The following is a 14802-nucleotide window of genomic DNA, read 5'->3' on the forward strand; positions in this document are numbered from 1 at the left end:
CATTTTGACTCTCAAAATCAAATTAATTTCTGTTCAGTGTTTTTATAAAATTAATATATGATATAAAATGTTGAAACTGAATAGCATTCTGCAATCTCTATTAAGATGTGGGAGCCTCTACCAATAATAGGTCATTTTGCCAAGGAGGCCATTATTCTGGATTTGCCCTATCGTGAAGAATGAAAAAAAATACTACATTGTTCTTCTTTTCCTTCATGTTTCCTTCTTTGTGGCAATAATAGCAAAGGACTGTCCTTTTTCATGTGGGAAATATTTTGAAAGTACACTACAGCATTGTTAAAATGCACTTGTATAGGTTTCCTGCGCTGCCCAAAAACTGCCTTACTTCTGATAATATCCTCAGTGGGTGACCAAGTTTTCCACTTGGAAATTTTGTGAAGCCCACCCTCCCAATAAGGAAGAGTTCAGTCATTTTTAAAAAATATTTAGTATACTTAAAATTATACCATACAAAACACACACACACACACACACACACACATTCTTACATTCTTATGTTCTAATACATTATATCTAAATATCTTTAACATACCACCTCAGTCATTTTTAAGGGTTTTTTCAATTTCACCCTATCTCAAGAGATTAGGTTTTGTAATAAACAGTTTTTATCTGGTTTTTATTGTGATGTTCTAATTGCCCTGTAAAAGGCAAGCGTGGCAGCTGATGCATGATCAGTCACATGGGCATATCCTACCAGGAACTTGTATACTCTTGGTGAGGATGAGGTAACACTCATTCAGAGTCCTCAAAAACCACTTGGATTTTGAACTGAACACTGGATTTTGGACTGAGCTGAACATCTGAACCTTGCAGACCATAGAAGCTTTGAGAATGCTTCTCCACTAACTTTCTGTTTGGGCATTTCCAGATTCTCATTCTGCCATTATGCAAAGTGATCTTGTAGTACCTTCTTCCAGTGGAATCAGAAAGTTCTTTCCTCATGGCTCTTGCCTTTGTTTGTTTCCAGAAACTAATTCAGAGGCTGTCCCAGATTGCCAGATTATGGTTTTAGGTGGGGCGTGAGGTGTGTGTGTGTGTGCGCGTGTGTGTGTAGGAGCATGGGAGGTTTAATTCTACTTTTGATTCCACTGGCAGAAGCAGAAGATTGTAGTGGATGTGTACTGTTAGGAGCAATCAATTGTGGTTGAGAACTGGAGCATTTCACCCTCCAACAACTGCACTGGTCCAATTCTCCCTACTTTCAGCCAAAAATAAGTGGAAAAATTGTACCCAGAAATAACTTCCCTTTGTCGCTTTCTATGTTTGTTTGTTTGTTTGTTTTATTTTATTTTATTTTTATCCCACCTTTCTCCCAAAATGGAACCCAAGGCAGCAAACATATATAAACATAAGTTAAAATTGTACAATTAAAATCATAAAAATATAAAAATTACAAATATAAAAATTTTAAAACATACAGAGTTAAAATTAAAAAGTCCAAGTCCAGCCCTCTCATCTCCCAATAAACCAAGCCTGCCAGATCTCAAAAGGCCTGTTTAAATAAAAATATATTTGCCTGTCTACGAAAGGCCAGCAGTGATGGGGCCAGCCTAGTGGAGCAGCCACTGAGAAGGCTCTCTCTCAGGTCCTCACCCTAGAGTGTTTTTACTTAAGGGATTATGGAGGTGCATCATTTTAGCAAATGACCTCCAATGGAAGCCTCTGGGAGCAGCAGCTGACCTAGGGCCATGTTTTTGTTCTCATATTTTGATGGGGTGCAAGGATTTCTGGTGAAGGTTGTTTGGATGAGATGTCATAAAAAAGGGGACTTCATGTGATCCAGGGGCTGCCTTTCCCCCCACACCTATGCTAGATCTGGCCTCACTTGGTTTGGAGGCTCGACTGCTGTATTTTTGGTGAGTGACTGTAGTCCTCTGTCTCTGCAATACCTGTTTCATGATGTCTTCAATCTCTGTTAATTGTCCCTTAACACCAAATAGCATTAGCCGGAATCCGCCACACTATCATGCCATTTGGAGAATAGAAGCATGCACTGTTGGCCAGCAAGGTTTTCTCATTTCTATATGGCCAAAGAGAACAAACCTTAATGTAGTCTACCTCAGAAAGTGGTGGACTCTCCATAAATAGAGGTTGGATAGGCATCTTTCAGGACTGCATGGTAGACTCACTTTCCTTATGACCAAAGTTTCTTCAAGGGTGTTCTTATTAAATTGCAGAACTTGTATATCCTGTGGCCTCTCCTGCTTTCTGGGAGTGCCTTCATTTGTTGTGTTCAAACATGCCCCCACTGTGCCAACTATAACTCTCCAGCTTAATTTAACCTGGGCCTGATCAGAGGGGCAGGACTGATCTGATTGCTTGTTACTTATGTAACTAGTCAGTTTAAGGACCAGAGAAAGGGTTAGAAATTATTTTTGTTTTGTCATTCCCCTCAAATAATACATTTTACAAAGAGATATGCAGATGACTCCAGATTAGCCTACAGGGTGAAATGTTGCCAAGGTGACGGACCCCTAATAAACCATAGGATGCCTTGCAATTTGGAATTGGATCACGTTTGACAGCTCTTATAGTGATGCAAAATATGAAAGAGAAAGGTTTTGTGATCAATTGTTTGATGTTCTCAGCTTAGGCTGTTTGTTCAATTTGCAGATACAGAAAATGCAAAGTCTAGTTTAAGTTTCATATCTGAAAAATGGTCTTATATGTCAGCTGAAGTTCCTGCACTATAGTGTCTTTGAATCTTTCTCAGGGCTTATTTGCTGCCTGTGTTGTGTAGGAAAAAGGACCCAGTAGAAACTGATGTTATGAGAAATGGTGCTGCAGGGTTCACGTGATCTGAGTCTATAACTTCCCTGAATTCTTTAAAAGCCACTTGAGGTTTTATGAAAAGATTAATAATGATACCAGATTTGGGAAAGTATAAAGTAAAAATCTACTTAGTGTATTCCATTTTCTTTCCTTCCCCATCCTTTTCCAGGGTCAATTATTAGAGTGCTACAGCAGGTTGAAATAATAAGGGAAATGCATTTCAGGTTTGTCATCAAGGCTTTCCATTCGATGTGAACAAGTAAAATACCATAGTTAAGTCTTAGCATTATACAATAGGTTTCTGAAAAGTGGGCTATATGCAAAGAATTGTATAAGAAAGGTGCAGGTGAGCAGAAGAAGGGAGAAGTTGTTTGGCCTCTCCTGTCCCTCTATGTTGACATGGCCTTTTTGTTCTTTAGTCCTTCTGTTCTACATATTGTCCTCCATCCCCTCTACTCCCGGCTCCACCATTTCCATGAAGAGTTGAGAACACCTTTGGAGGTTAGACATACATAAACTAAACTGTGTGTAGGATTTCAGTCAAAATGGCTAATACAGACTTTGGGTATCATAATTCTTTATATATCCTTAGGTCATCAAATAGTTTTGTGAACTGAACATTTTTCTTCATTTTTCAAGTGGCTTGCATGATCTAAGTTGTTATTTTCCAGACACTTACATTCTGAAATTCTCATTAATGTGAATACAAACTGAACTGGAGCAGCGCTTTGCACACTACTTGTTTTTAAAGTGAATAAAAACACACAGTCCAGATATCAGCACCATAAATGCACAGTTTTTGTGTTTACTGAACCTACTGATTACCAGCTTTGATATCAAACATATTGTGTTTTGAATATTTGGGCCAAGGAGCTCTGACCTTAAAGCATACATATTCTTGAATAGCAAATAAACTGTGCAGGGCAAATAATTGATGTATAACTGCAAAATCCCTCTCTTCTAATTAGCCCCATAATTGAAATTGAAATTAGTCTTTTGGGGTGGTTATGCTTATTATATATGTATGTGTTTTTAAAAACTCACTTACTTCAAATAATTTTTTCAACTGTTATCAGGGATGTAGCCAAGGGGGGGGGATCTTGGGGTCCGGACTCCCCCCTTCCATTAGAAAATGAATGGTGTGTGCTGCTGCGCTGCTGCACCCAAGCCCCATTATAATGGTGGCACTTAGTCTGGACCCCCCCTTCCTAAAATCCTGGCTATGTCCCTGCTGTTATCAGAAGTGCAGAAATTATTGGAGATGTTTAAAGCATCTATAATCAGTGTTTATTGAAGTCCTTCTGATTGATTAAATTGTAGTTTTTAAATTTATGGGTAACGGAAGATAGAGGATTGGGAAAGATCACTTTCTTTTATATCAGGTCTTGAAAAGAAAACCTGTCTGACTTAATGTAAGCCTTTGTCATTGTATTAGAAATAGTGATTTCTTTTCATTTAAATTTCTCTGATTCTTTTGTATATCCTGCATCGCTTTTACATTTCATCTGGTCTGTCAAGGTAAAAAAAAGAAGCAAATATGGTCTATCAAGGGAGGGAAAAGTAAAACAAAAACAGAAGCCAACAAAGCAACCCTTATCTGTATATTTACTTTCCACCAGTTTTGCAGCCTAATCCTAACTATGTTTATTTAAAAGTATGTCCTGCTTTATTCCATAGATTCCTGAGTACACGTGTGTACAATTATAATCTTCAATTGCTTTCATTTCCATAGCTTTTCTAATCTTAGGTTAGAATGAATGCTTTCCTGGCATTTGAAAGTCTCTTGTGTTTTTCTTTCTCTGTTTTTCTGACTTTCTTCTTCATATGACTAAAACTTCTGAACTGCACCATTTAAAAAAAATGGGTGGCCAATGACGTGAGCCTCTTTTGTTTGCAAGTGCATGGCCAAGGCCTTTGACTGCTCCAGCTAAAGTAGCAATCAGCTCCTGGAGAGGAAGGCTTTCTCCCATTTTTTTTAAATTAAAAAAAGAGAGAGATCTTTAAGTGTTGGGTTAGTGCTAGATCTCCATTTGTGTTTGTGGCACATTTGGAAATGCACATAGACCTTTGTGTGACAGTTTTCCTGGGTGCTTGAGTCCTCCTGTCGGTTGTATGTGAATGCCCCATATCCCCAAATATAGGATTATTAATTGGAAATGATGGCAGGTTCTAGATCTAGATTGTTCTTTGAATTGTAGACTGTATTTTTAACAGCTGTCTCCCCTTCTCCTCTAAGGGTACTTTCTTTGTTTATGGAGAGATTCCTGTGGATATTTACAGAGGCAGGATTCTGGAAAGGAATCTCAAAACATAGTTTTTGTGGGTTTTTCGGGATATGTGGCCATATTCTAGAAGAGTTTATTCCTGATATTTTGCCAGCATCTGTGGCTGGCATTTGCAAAGAATGCTGGCATGGATGAGAGTTGGGTATGTGTATACACACACACACACACATTGTGACCCTGGGTAGGTAGGAGTGATTCCCATGTTAATCAGTGTATTGTTATGTTGTTGAATGTATCGTAGAATCACAGAGTTGGAAGAGACCGCAAGGGCCATCCAGTCCAACCCCCTGCCATGCAGGAACTCTCAATCAAAGCACCCCTGACAGATGGCCATCCAGCCTCTGTTTAAAGACCTCCGAGGAAGGAGACTCCACCACTCTCCGAGGGAGTTTGTTCCACTGTTGAACAGCCCTTACTGTCAGGAAGTTCCTCCTAATGTTGAGGTGGAATGTCTTTTCCTGGAGCTTGCATCCATTGTTCCAGGTCCTGTTCTCTGGAGCAGCAGAAAACAAGCTTGCTTGCTCCCTCCTCAATATGACATCCCTTCAAATATTTAAACAGGGCTATCATATCGCCTCTTAACCATCACTTCTCCAGGCTCAACATACCCTCATGGTAGGAGGATATGCAAAGGCCTCAGGTTGGGGAAAAGGATTAGTGTCTTTAATTAGTGATCATTGTCTGCTGGGAATACACCTGACCCTGGGTGGTTTTTCACTTGCATTTGCTGAGTCCTGATTTTCCTGTTTTCGGGACTGGTAGCCAAATTTTGATCACTTTAAGGGTTTCTTATTTCTTGTTGAAATTACCGAGGTGTTTGTGGATTTCAAAGGCTTCCCTGTGCATTCTGACCTGATAGCTGTTGGCATGGTCCAGAATTTCAGTCTCAAAACCAGGGGTAGGCAACCTTTTTGAGCTGGGGGCCGGGTTGCTGTCCCTCAGACAACTGGGGGGCTGAAGCTGGGGGGTGGAGCTTCCACCCTCCGGGGGTGGAGCCGCATGCCGAGGGTGGAGCTTCCACCCTCCGGGGGCGAAGCCACACACTGGGGCGGAGCTTCCACCCTCCAGGGCGGAGCTGCATGCTGGGGGCGGAGCTTCCACCGAAGCCCCGCAAGGAGAAAGAGGCGTGTGCCTGGCCTCTCCTCCTCGGTCCCTTCCTTCGGCTGAAGCCCAAAAACAAATAATTAAACAATTTTTTAAAAAATTAAATAAATAAGAAATAAGAAATAATTCCTACATACACTGCAAACATTATATTTTGAAGTAAAAAACAAAATGGGAACATATACAATAGTTAAAATGAAGAACAATTACAAGTAAAGTTAAAGCCCATGCGGAGGGATTTTGCAAAGAGAATACCAAGGGATAAGCATAATAATAACAATATCTGCAAGCCTGGAAACTACCAGAAGACAAGGCCACAGAACAGGGAAAATGCATGCCCACTGTGTCTCAACCCTGAAAGGCACAGGTAGTAGGTGTAGCTCCCGATAACCCCCCTCCCCCAATGAACCAACCTCTCGCGTGGCAGTGGTTCTGGCTCTCAGTGTGTGTGTGTGTGTTTCTCTCTCTCTCTCTCTGCCTCCTCCTCCTTTCCCCGCTCTTCGGAGGAGGAGGGAGGAGGAGAGCGTAGGGCGGAGCCAGGAGGACAGAGGGCGGAGCCAGGAGGGAGGAGGGAGGAGGGCGGAGCCATGAGGGCAGAGGGCAGAGCCAGGAGGGAGAAGGGCGAAGGGAGGAGGGAGGAGGGCGGAGCCAGGAGGGAGAAGGGCGGAGGAGGAGGAGGGAGGAGGGCGGCGCCCATTCGGAGGCCCGGTGCGGCCCTTGGAGCCCTTGAACAGGGCTCCAGCAAGCGCACCGGGCCTCCTAGAGGCCCGCTGTGGCCGCCGGAGCCCTGTTGGAGGGCTCCAGGGGCCGCACTGGGCCTCCCAATGGGTGCCACCATTTTGTTCTTCAAAATGGCGGCGAAATCTCGCACGACCTTTCCCGTCACGCGGCAATCGGCGGCGGCAAGAGCGAGCAGGGGCTGGTCCTGCTGCCTCTGCGGGCCGCATGAGGCCCGCGGGCCGGGGGTTGCCTACCCCTGCTCAAAACACACAAATTCTCAAATTAAATATCTAGAGAAGCTGGATATATTGCTCTCTCCTCTTATTTCCAAATGTCCTGTTTTTTCTCTCCTTCATATGGCCAAATAGAATTGGGCGTATGCATGTTGTATATTTTGAATGGCCAATTACATTCCTTTCAGTTGCTTATAGAAACCTTTTTTGGCTGGGTACCAAATCTGTATTTAGGACAAGAGGCTACTGTTTTAAAAGAATATGGAGAAACAGAATGGTTCCCATTTGGCAAACAGGTCAGGGAAGGTTGTATAGTCGTTTGAATGCTGGACTACAACTCTGGAGATCAGGGTTTGAATCCATGCTCACCCATAGAAGTTCACTGGGTGACACTGGGCAAGCCACACTCTCTTAGCCCTGAAAACCTCATGATAGGTTCACCTTAGGGCTGCCAACAACAAACACAGCAACAATATGTATGTAATATATATTCAATATGCATATTTATTAATCTCAGAAAAATACAAATGACTGTACATAATTAAACCTGGAGACATTAACATGTAAATCAAGTGAGATGGATTGGTGGGACTCAAAGGCATAGATGTGTGCCTAACTAAATCGTAACAGTACTAGTAAGGAAAATAGATTCTGAAATGAGAAGACACTTAATTCCTGAACATAACTGCAATCTGCCATTACTGTAATCTACCATTAAGTTTAATTACTATAATCTATCATTAATAATTGATCCTTTCAAAGCAGGATAATTGAAACTAAAGATATGAGGTGGCAGAAAACTTCAAGCTCAGACATGCATGGCATTTGTTAATAATGTATAAAATTCCTAGATGAGCCATTTGTAATACACAAATATGGTGATTTGCCATTACTTACTTTAGTGACCAGAGAACAAGGGTAAGCCCTACAGATGCCTTGGATTACAATTCCCATCAGTCTCAGACATGGTTAGGGAGTGTGGGAGTAGTAATGCAAAATTACTGAATGGAACCAAATTGTCTAGCCCTCCTTTACAGAAGGAAAGCAGACTGAGTGCTAGTTTTAGACCAGTTAACAAAATGTTGGACTGCAAGTCCCATTGCCCCCAGGCATAGAGCAGTTCAGCACAATGGAAAGACAGTAAATGGGTGGCAGCGGGGGGGGGGGGGTTTGGAGCCTGATTTATCTACTCATGTGATCATAACAGAGGAGAGCCATGTGATGTAGTAGTTTCAGTGTTGGATTATGATTTTTGAGGACAGTGTTTGAATCTTGACTCAGCTATGGAAACCCACTGGACAAATAACACTCTCTCATCCCCAAAACAAGGCAAGGTCAACCTCCCTCTGAACAAATCTTGCCAAGAGAACCCTAGGATAGGTTTGTCTTAGGGCTGTCATAAGTTGGAAACAACTTGAAGGCACACAACAAATAATAATAGGAAAATCATATTTCCATCAGCTGTCCCACTTGTTAAATAAAACAGCAATTCTGGAAGAGTGAAATGTTAAATGATTAATTTGAGGTTTATTACCAAACAGATTCTAATACACGCTGTAGGATTTTGGCACCAAAAGGAAGAATGCAAACACAATTTATAGTGGTTTTAGCTTGTGTTTGGCACCTAAAGCATTGCATAGGATTGTTCTGAGCGACAGAATTGTTTCTTTTTATCTGCTTAGGAAAGATTTCTTTTTCTTTCAGTAGCAATATTCTTGCTTATCTGTGTGATATGTTGATACAAAAACAGTGGCACTTCTGTGGATTGGCTGAGGTGGATATTTTGAAGAGAACATAGGATACTTGCAGTAGTATTTGTATTGCTAATGATTGTCTTATTTCTAGTCTGCTTAACTTATTTTCATCTCAGCATCCACGTGAGCTTCTCCCCCTAACCCATTGACATCTGGGGAATAAGTCTGTTTGGTTTTCTCTGTCCCAGCTGCCAGGGAAAAAGCAGTGGGGCATCAAAGTGCTATGCAGTTTATCTTCTAGAGAGAGTGAGCAGGGGTCAGATATGCAGCCCATGGGCTGTCCATTGGCCATATGTATTACACATAACTAAAACATAGGCCTACCTCCTGTCATTGTAATACCTTCACATTTCTTAACACTATGTTTTTCACAGAACTGTATCTTAATTTAGTACTTTAAAATGTAATACAGCATTATAATACAATTTCCAGTTTGAGTTGAAATGGAGTGTTCTGTTTCTGAACTGAGTGTAATTCCAGGTCTTCTAAAGAGTTCTTTCAGTACTGAACACAACAGCCACATGTTTTGTTGTTAACTGCCATCAAGTCAACTTCCCCCAAGTAACCCTATCATTAACATAAGCAGACTCAGTGCCTTGATTTCCTTGTTTTCCTACTGCTTTCTACCTTACCAAGCATTATTGACTTTTCTAGCGAGTCCTATCTTTTCGTGATGTGTCCAAAGTATGGCAGTCTCAGTTTAGTCATCTTGGCTTCTAGGGAGAGTTTAGGCTTGATTTGCTCTATGATCTATTTATTGGTCTTTTTAGCAGTCCATGGTATTCATGGAACTCTTCTCTAGCACGATGATATAGACAATCCTAACTTTCAATGATATATTCAATTATATATTTACATCTCTGGCTCTTGTCTTCAAGCATTGCCTTTGCTGTTGCTTTATTGGTGGTAAATGATGCAGCAGATAATACACATCAGGCCTTTTGTTGATGGGGTTCAGCATTCCCTCACAACCGGTGGTAGAATTGGGCTCTTAAACAATGAATGCTACCCCAGTGATCAGTGGTGATGATCAAATTCTTCCTGGGTTGCACAACCTCCAGGGCAAGGCTGATGGAAGATGGGCTCAGAAAAGGTGCAGAAGCAAACAAAGAATATCAAAGTGTGCCAGTGTGACTTATCTTCTCCCCTCCCAATAGCTAGCACATGCAAACAGTGTGAGTAGGTTAGCAACAGAGGAAAATTAACTTCTCCAGTCTGTTCCCACCCCACATATCTTTTCCTAGTCTCAAACATCTAAGCGAATGCTAGAAGTATCAAACAAGGTCATAAATACAAGTTGACTCTTTCTTTAAACTAAAGAGCGGTTAACATTTCCCTCTGGTGTTAACAAGGACTCCAGACACCATCTGCCTAGTGGCAGCGGACGTCCAACTCACAACACTGGGTTGTACCCCTATACCATGTAAATAAGATTGGATCTTTCCATTTTGCTATGGAGCTGTATGATGAGCAGTCTGTGGCTCTCTGAATGTTGTTTAACTGAGCTCCCAGCAATCTCCCACTGCTGGGGATTGCAGTCCATCACTGTGTGGGGGGATGCACATTTCCCTCACCTCTGATCCATGGCTGTAGACACCCTGTATCTTACTTCATATCTGAGAAACCTATGATATAATAATAACATAATTTACATTATTATTAATAATGTAAAGCAGAAGGGAATACATGAATAGTAAAGTCCGTGAAGGGCAAGGAGGGGAGAGGGATGCATAATCCAGGTGCCCTTTCTGTTCTGGCACTCAGCCACCCATGTTTTTGCACTGTGTTCCTTGTAGCTCATTCTTCCTTGGTACACTAAGGCACCATTAATATGTAGCTCTTGAGTGACCTTGGATGGTATAATGACTTAGGACAGTAGCCTGGTTCTTAAATAAGTGTTTTCTCCATTTCTAGCGTTAACTTGGTATGAAATTTGTGTTGGAATTCTGTGTAGCTAGTTGGGACAGCCATGTGTTTAATTCCCCTCTATGTTTTCTGAAAGTCTCTTATATGGTCATTCCCTGTGATTTGGGAGCCCAGACAAATGATCTGTGCAGAGAGGCAACATGCAGCTCTCTTTCAGCATGGTAATATTGCCACATTTCTTCATTAGGAGGAATTTGATGATGTAACCATCCCCAGTGCAGCAGAAATTACTCACCACTGATGGTAGTTGATATGGAAGGAGGCATGCCCAGAGCAGTGAGTTAGGTGGAGTATCAGCAAGAAGCATCCTTTGTGGGTGAAACTTTGCTTTCCTGCAAACCTTTAATCACTTTTTTACAACACGTTAGCTCTTTCCCCATGCTGCACAGCTTGAGAATTACTGCACTGTTGTGTTAACAATATGCAAAGGGATATTGTAGCACCTTTGAGACTAATTTAGAAAAAAAGAAGTTATAGCATAAGCTTTATTAGACTTGGGGGTCAAGCAGACCAGCAGCTTGGAGTGGCCTCTGGCCGCTCCAGTATCACCCACTTCCCATTTGGCACAGGGCTGTGGCGATTAGACGCTGCAGTCCCAAGGCTGCTCACCACCATGGAGTGCCAGCAAGGAGCACTTTTTTGGTGCTCCTTTTGCAGTCATGGTACAACTTTGGCCTGATCCAGGGGCATGCGTCATCTGTACACCACGCCCCCAGATCGGTTCGAGTTGACGCTTTTGGCTCATCTGTTTTGGGCCTCAGTCTATTTCCTCGCTGCATAGAGGAAGTAGACTAAGGTCCAGTTTTAGACTGTTTTAACTGCCATGGCTTGCTACTATGGAATTCTGGGAACTGTAGTTTTGTGAGATATTTAGCCTTCTCTGTCAGATAGGTCTGGTGCCACAATAAACTACAATTCCCAGGATTCCCCAGCCCTGAACCAAGGCAGTTAAAAGCGGTTTCAAACTGAATTATTTCTGCAGTGTGTTTTGGACATAAGTCTGTGAAAACCGCTACATCTTCCTTCTCTCAATTAGACTCAAAGGTACTACAAGACCTCTTTGCATATTGTTAACAGTTGCTCTAATAGGGCTGTAAGGCTGTCCTCAAGTTGTTTTGATAGTTACTATCTACATGTTAAACAACTGGTACATCATGTTGACTTGTGAACTGTTTGCCTTTAGCTATTGAGAGAGTAAAAATCCATCATAAATCAAAGTTTTGTAGGAACCCATTCTGATCGAAGTTCATATTTTGTGAATGTAATGTTGTCAGTTACAAATAATTGCAAACACATACCCAAACAGCAGGAATGCTGTGTCTCTTGAAGAGACTGAAAATTTGTGAATGATTTGATCTGTCATTTGAACGATTCAGAAGACTAGGGGTCGGCAACCTACGGCCCGTGGGCCACATGCGGCCCGCTGAGCCGTTGGGACTGGCCCTAGCTCGGTCCTGCTATCGATTGCCGCCACCAAAGGCCCCGTGGGGCCTTTGGCCTGTTGCGGAAGCGTGCGGGGCCTCTAGCGCAGGTGCGTGGGGCCATTGGCCTCCAGCGCAGGCGTGCGGGAAGGAGGAGGAGGGAGGAAGGAAGGAAGGAGGAGGAGGGAGGAAGGAAGGAAGGAAGGAAGGAAGGAAGAGGAGGAAGGGAGGAGGAGGAAGAGGAGGAGGAGGAGGAGGAGGAGGAGGAGGATTTCCATTCCGTTTTTACAGGTCTGCTTTGTTTTAACAATGATGGTGATGGTGATGGTGATATTGATATGAGCCAGCTTCAGAGGCATGGCCAATGTAAATTGCTGTGATTTTTACAAACTCATGCGCAGTGAAGAAAAACCACAGTCCCTTGACCAAGTACACACTTCTGAGAAGTACGCTTGGTGCAAGAACTGTGAAACCACCTTGACATGTTCAATATGCATAGCCATGTTACTCATGTTCAGTGTGAAACCCAAAGAGTTTGGTTATGCAATAAGCCTCTGAAATATGCAAGAGGCCATCTTAAGTAAAGCCATGTTCAGTGCCCAAATATGCTGTTTGGAATGCGGGGGGGGGGGGGGGGGGGGCCAGAAAGGGGAGCAAATTTCTCCCCTCTGTCTGGGAAGACAGCGCACCCGCGCCATACACAGGCGTGGCATACGCGGCCTTGAGCATACATGCTCAAGCCGCGGGGCGTGCACGGGGCGGAAGGGGCAGCGCGTCCCATTCAATTGAATGGGCGCGCACGCCTGTTGCACCCTGCGTGCTCCCGCGCTGCCGCACATGAGCCTCATTGTTTCCAATGGGGCTCGAGCATAGGCGGAATTCGCCTGACGTGGCGGGATCTGGAACGGATCCCCCGCGTAAGGCAAGGACGGACTGTAATGCCCAAATGTCCTCCATTCTGATCATGCCTAAGAAACATGCATTTATATTAACATTTTTAAAAAATCATCAAATTTTTTCGCTTGTGCCCCATTAAAAAAAATATATGTCCTACATTTGAAAATGTTGTCCTATATTATTTAATTATTTAATTATTTACTCCCCCCCCCCCCCCCCCCCGGTTGTCTGGGGGACACCAACCCGGCCCCCGGCTCAAAAAGGTTGCCTACCCCTGCAGAAGACAGATGGCTTTTAAGCCACTTTAGATGATAACTGCATGCATGTAAATTGATCCATGTCTTAAAAGTCTGGTCACCTGTATATATATTTTCTCCTTCTCTTTCTAGTTTGCTGTTTTGTGGTTCACAAAAGGTGCCATGAATTTGTTACCTTCTCATGTCCTGGGGCAGACAAAGGGCCTGACACTGATGTAAGTATAATAGACTTTGGTTTCTGGTCTGTTTTGATGTGTTGCTCTTTTTTGAAAAGGATAATGAATGTTGTCAGTGCAAGAGATGGTTAATATGTTCTTTGATATTTTCCTTTCATTGTTTCTTGGGTTGCTGCATGTTCTTTTCATGATAATAGATGGTCATAAACATCTAAGCGAATGAAAGAGAAACAAGGGGAAGAAGAGGTACCAAACAAACAAAATCAAGAAATATCAATAGGTGGTGTGTGTGTGTGTGTGTGTGTGTGTGTGTGTGTGAGAGAGAGAGAGAGAGAGAGAGAAAGAAATGAATATATGTTCATAAAGTAATTTTTATTAATGCCCAAACCTGTTCGTCATATTGAATACAGATTGGTGCCTCAGTGTAAAAGATGGTATATTCAAATAATGGATTTCCAACCATGAGAAATATTGTTTTATATTAAATTTAATCCTATTTATTTATTTAGGTAACTAGTTTCATTGAAGATGTTGAAGTTTCCATATGTTATTTTCTGTTCTGTTGCAAAATAAAAACAATTTCACACTTTTATTTTGCAAAGAAAACAGATGTTTTATTAGTTCTATATTTCTGAGCCTGGAACTTACACAGCATTGTGAACATTTTTGCCTGCCAGGAAATGTCCTAGTTCTTAGGGAATCTAGCAACTATCCTTTTAAATATGTGCTCTAATATGAGTTTGATGTTTGCTGGGAAGCTGAATAGGCAGACTCAAGTGAAAATCCTCTTCCTGGGCTATATTATTTCATACAGTAAGTGTGGGGCCAGACTTTGTTTACTCACACCTTATGAGAACTTCAAATTGGTATGTTCGGGAGACAGTTTTGCATTACGCATATTGTGTATAGCTTTTGTGGGATAGCATCCATTTTCTAGAGGTTGCTTCCTCTCCCCTCTCCCACCCCAGAGTAGTTCCCAACATACAGCAGACTACAAATTTAGAGCTGGGCTGGAACTGCATATGCTTTGCTTCTGAGTTTGAGCTCTTTCTACTTTCAAAAACATTCAAGTTATAGAAATTCATTTCCATGCAAAGATGTCCAAACAAATTAATGGCCCTACTACAATTTCATCCAGAAGCTGTTTCCATGCACAACAGCACCAAACCCCATTATTATTATTATTATCATCATCATCATCATCATCATCATCATCATCATCATCATCATCATCAT

At 42.1% G+C, this 14802-nt stretch overlaps 1 protein-coding gene across 2 annotated transcripts in view; it reads left to right on the top strand.

Moving 5' to 3' along the window:
* The window catches only part of PRKCA (protein kinase C alpha), a 285172-nt gene that overhangs the window by 131381 nt on the left and 138989 nt on the right, over positions 1–14802 (top strand). For both annotated transcript variants that reach the window (XM_042455224.1, XM_042455225.1), the window contains exon 3: positions 13523–13605. In XM_042455224.1, the coding sequence (XP_042311158.1) occupies positions 13523–13605 (83 nt within the window). The remainder of the gene's footprint in view (positions 1–13522; positions 13606–14802) is intronic.

Source organism: Sceloporus undulatus, chromosome 2, assembly GCF_019175285.1.
Source record: "Sceloporus undulatus isolate JIND9_A2432 ecotype Alabama chromosome 2, SceUnd_v1.1, whole genome shotgun sequence".
Classification (NCBI taxonomy): domain Eukaryota; kingdom Metazoa; phylum Chordata; class Lepidosauria; order Squamata; family Phrynosomatidae; genus Sceloporus; species Sceloporus undulatus.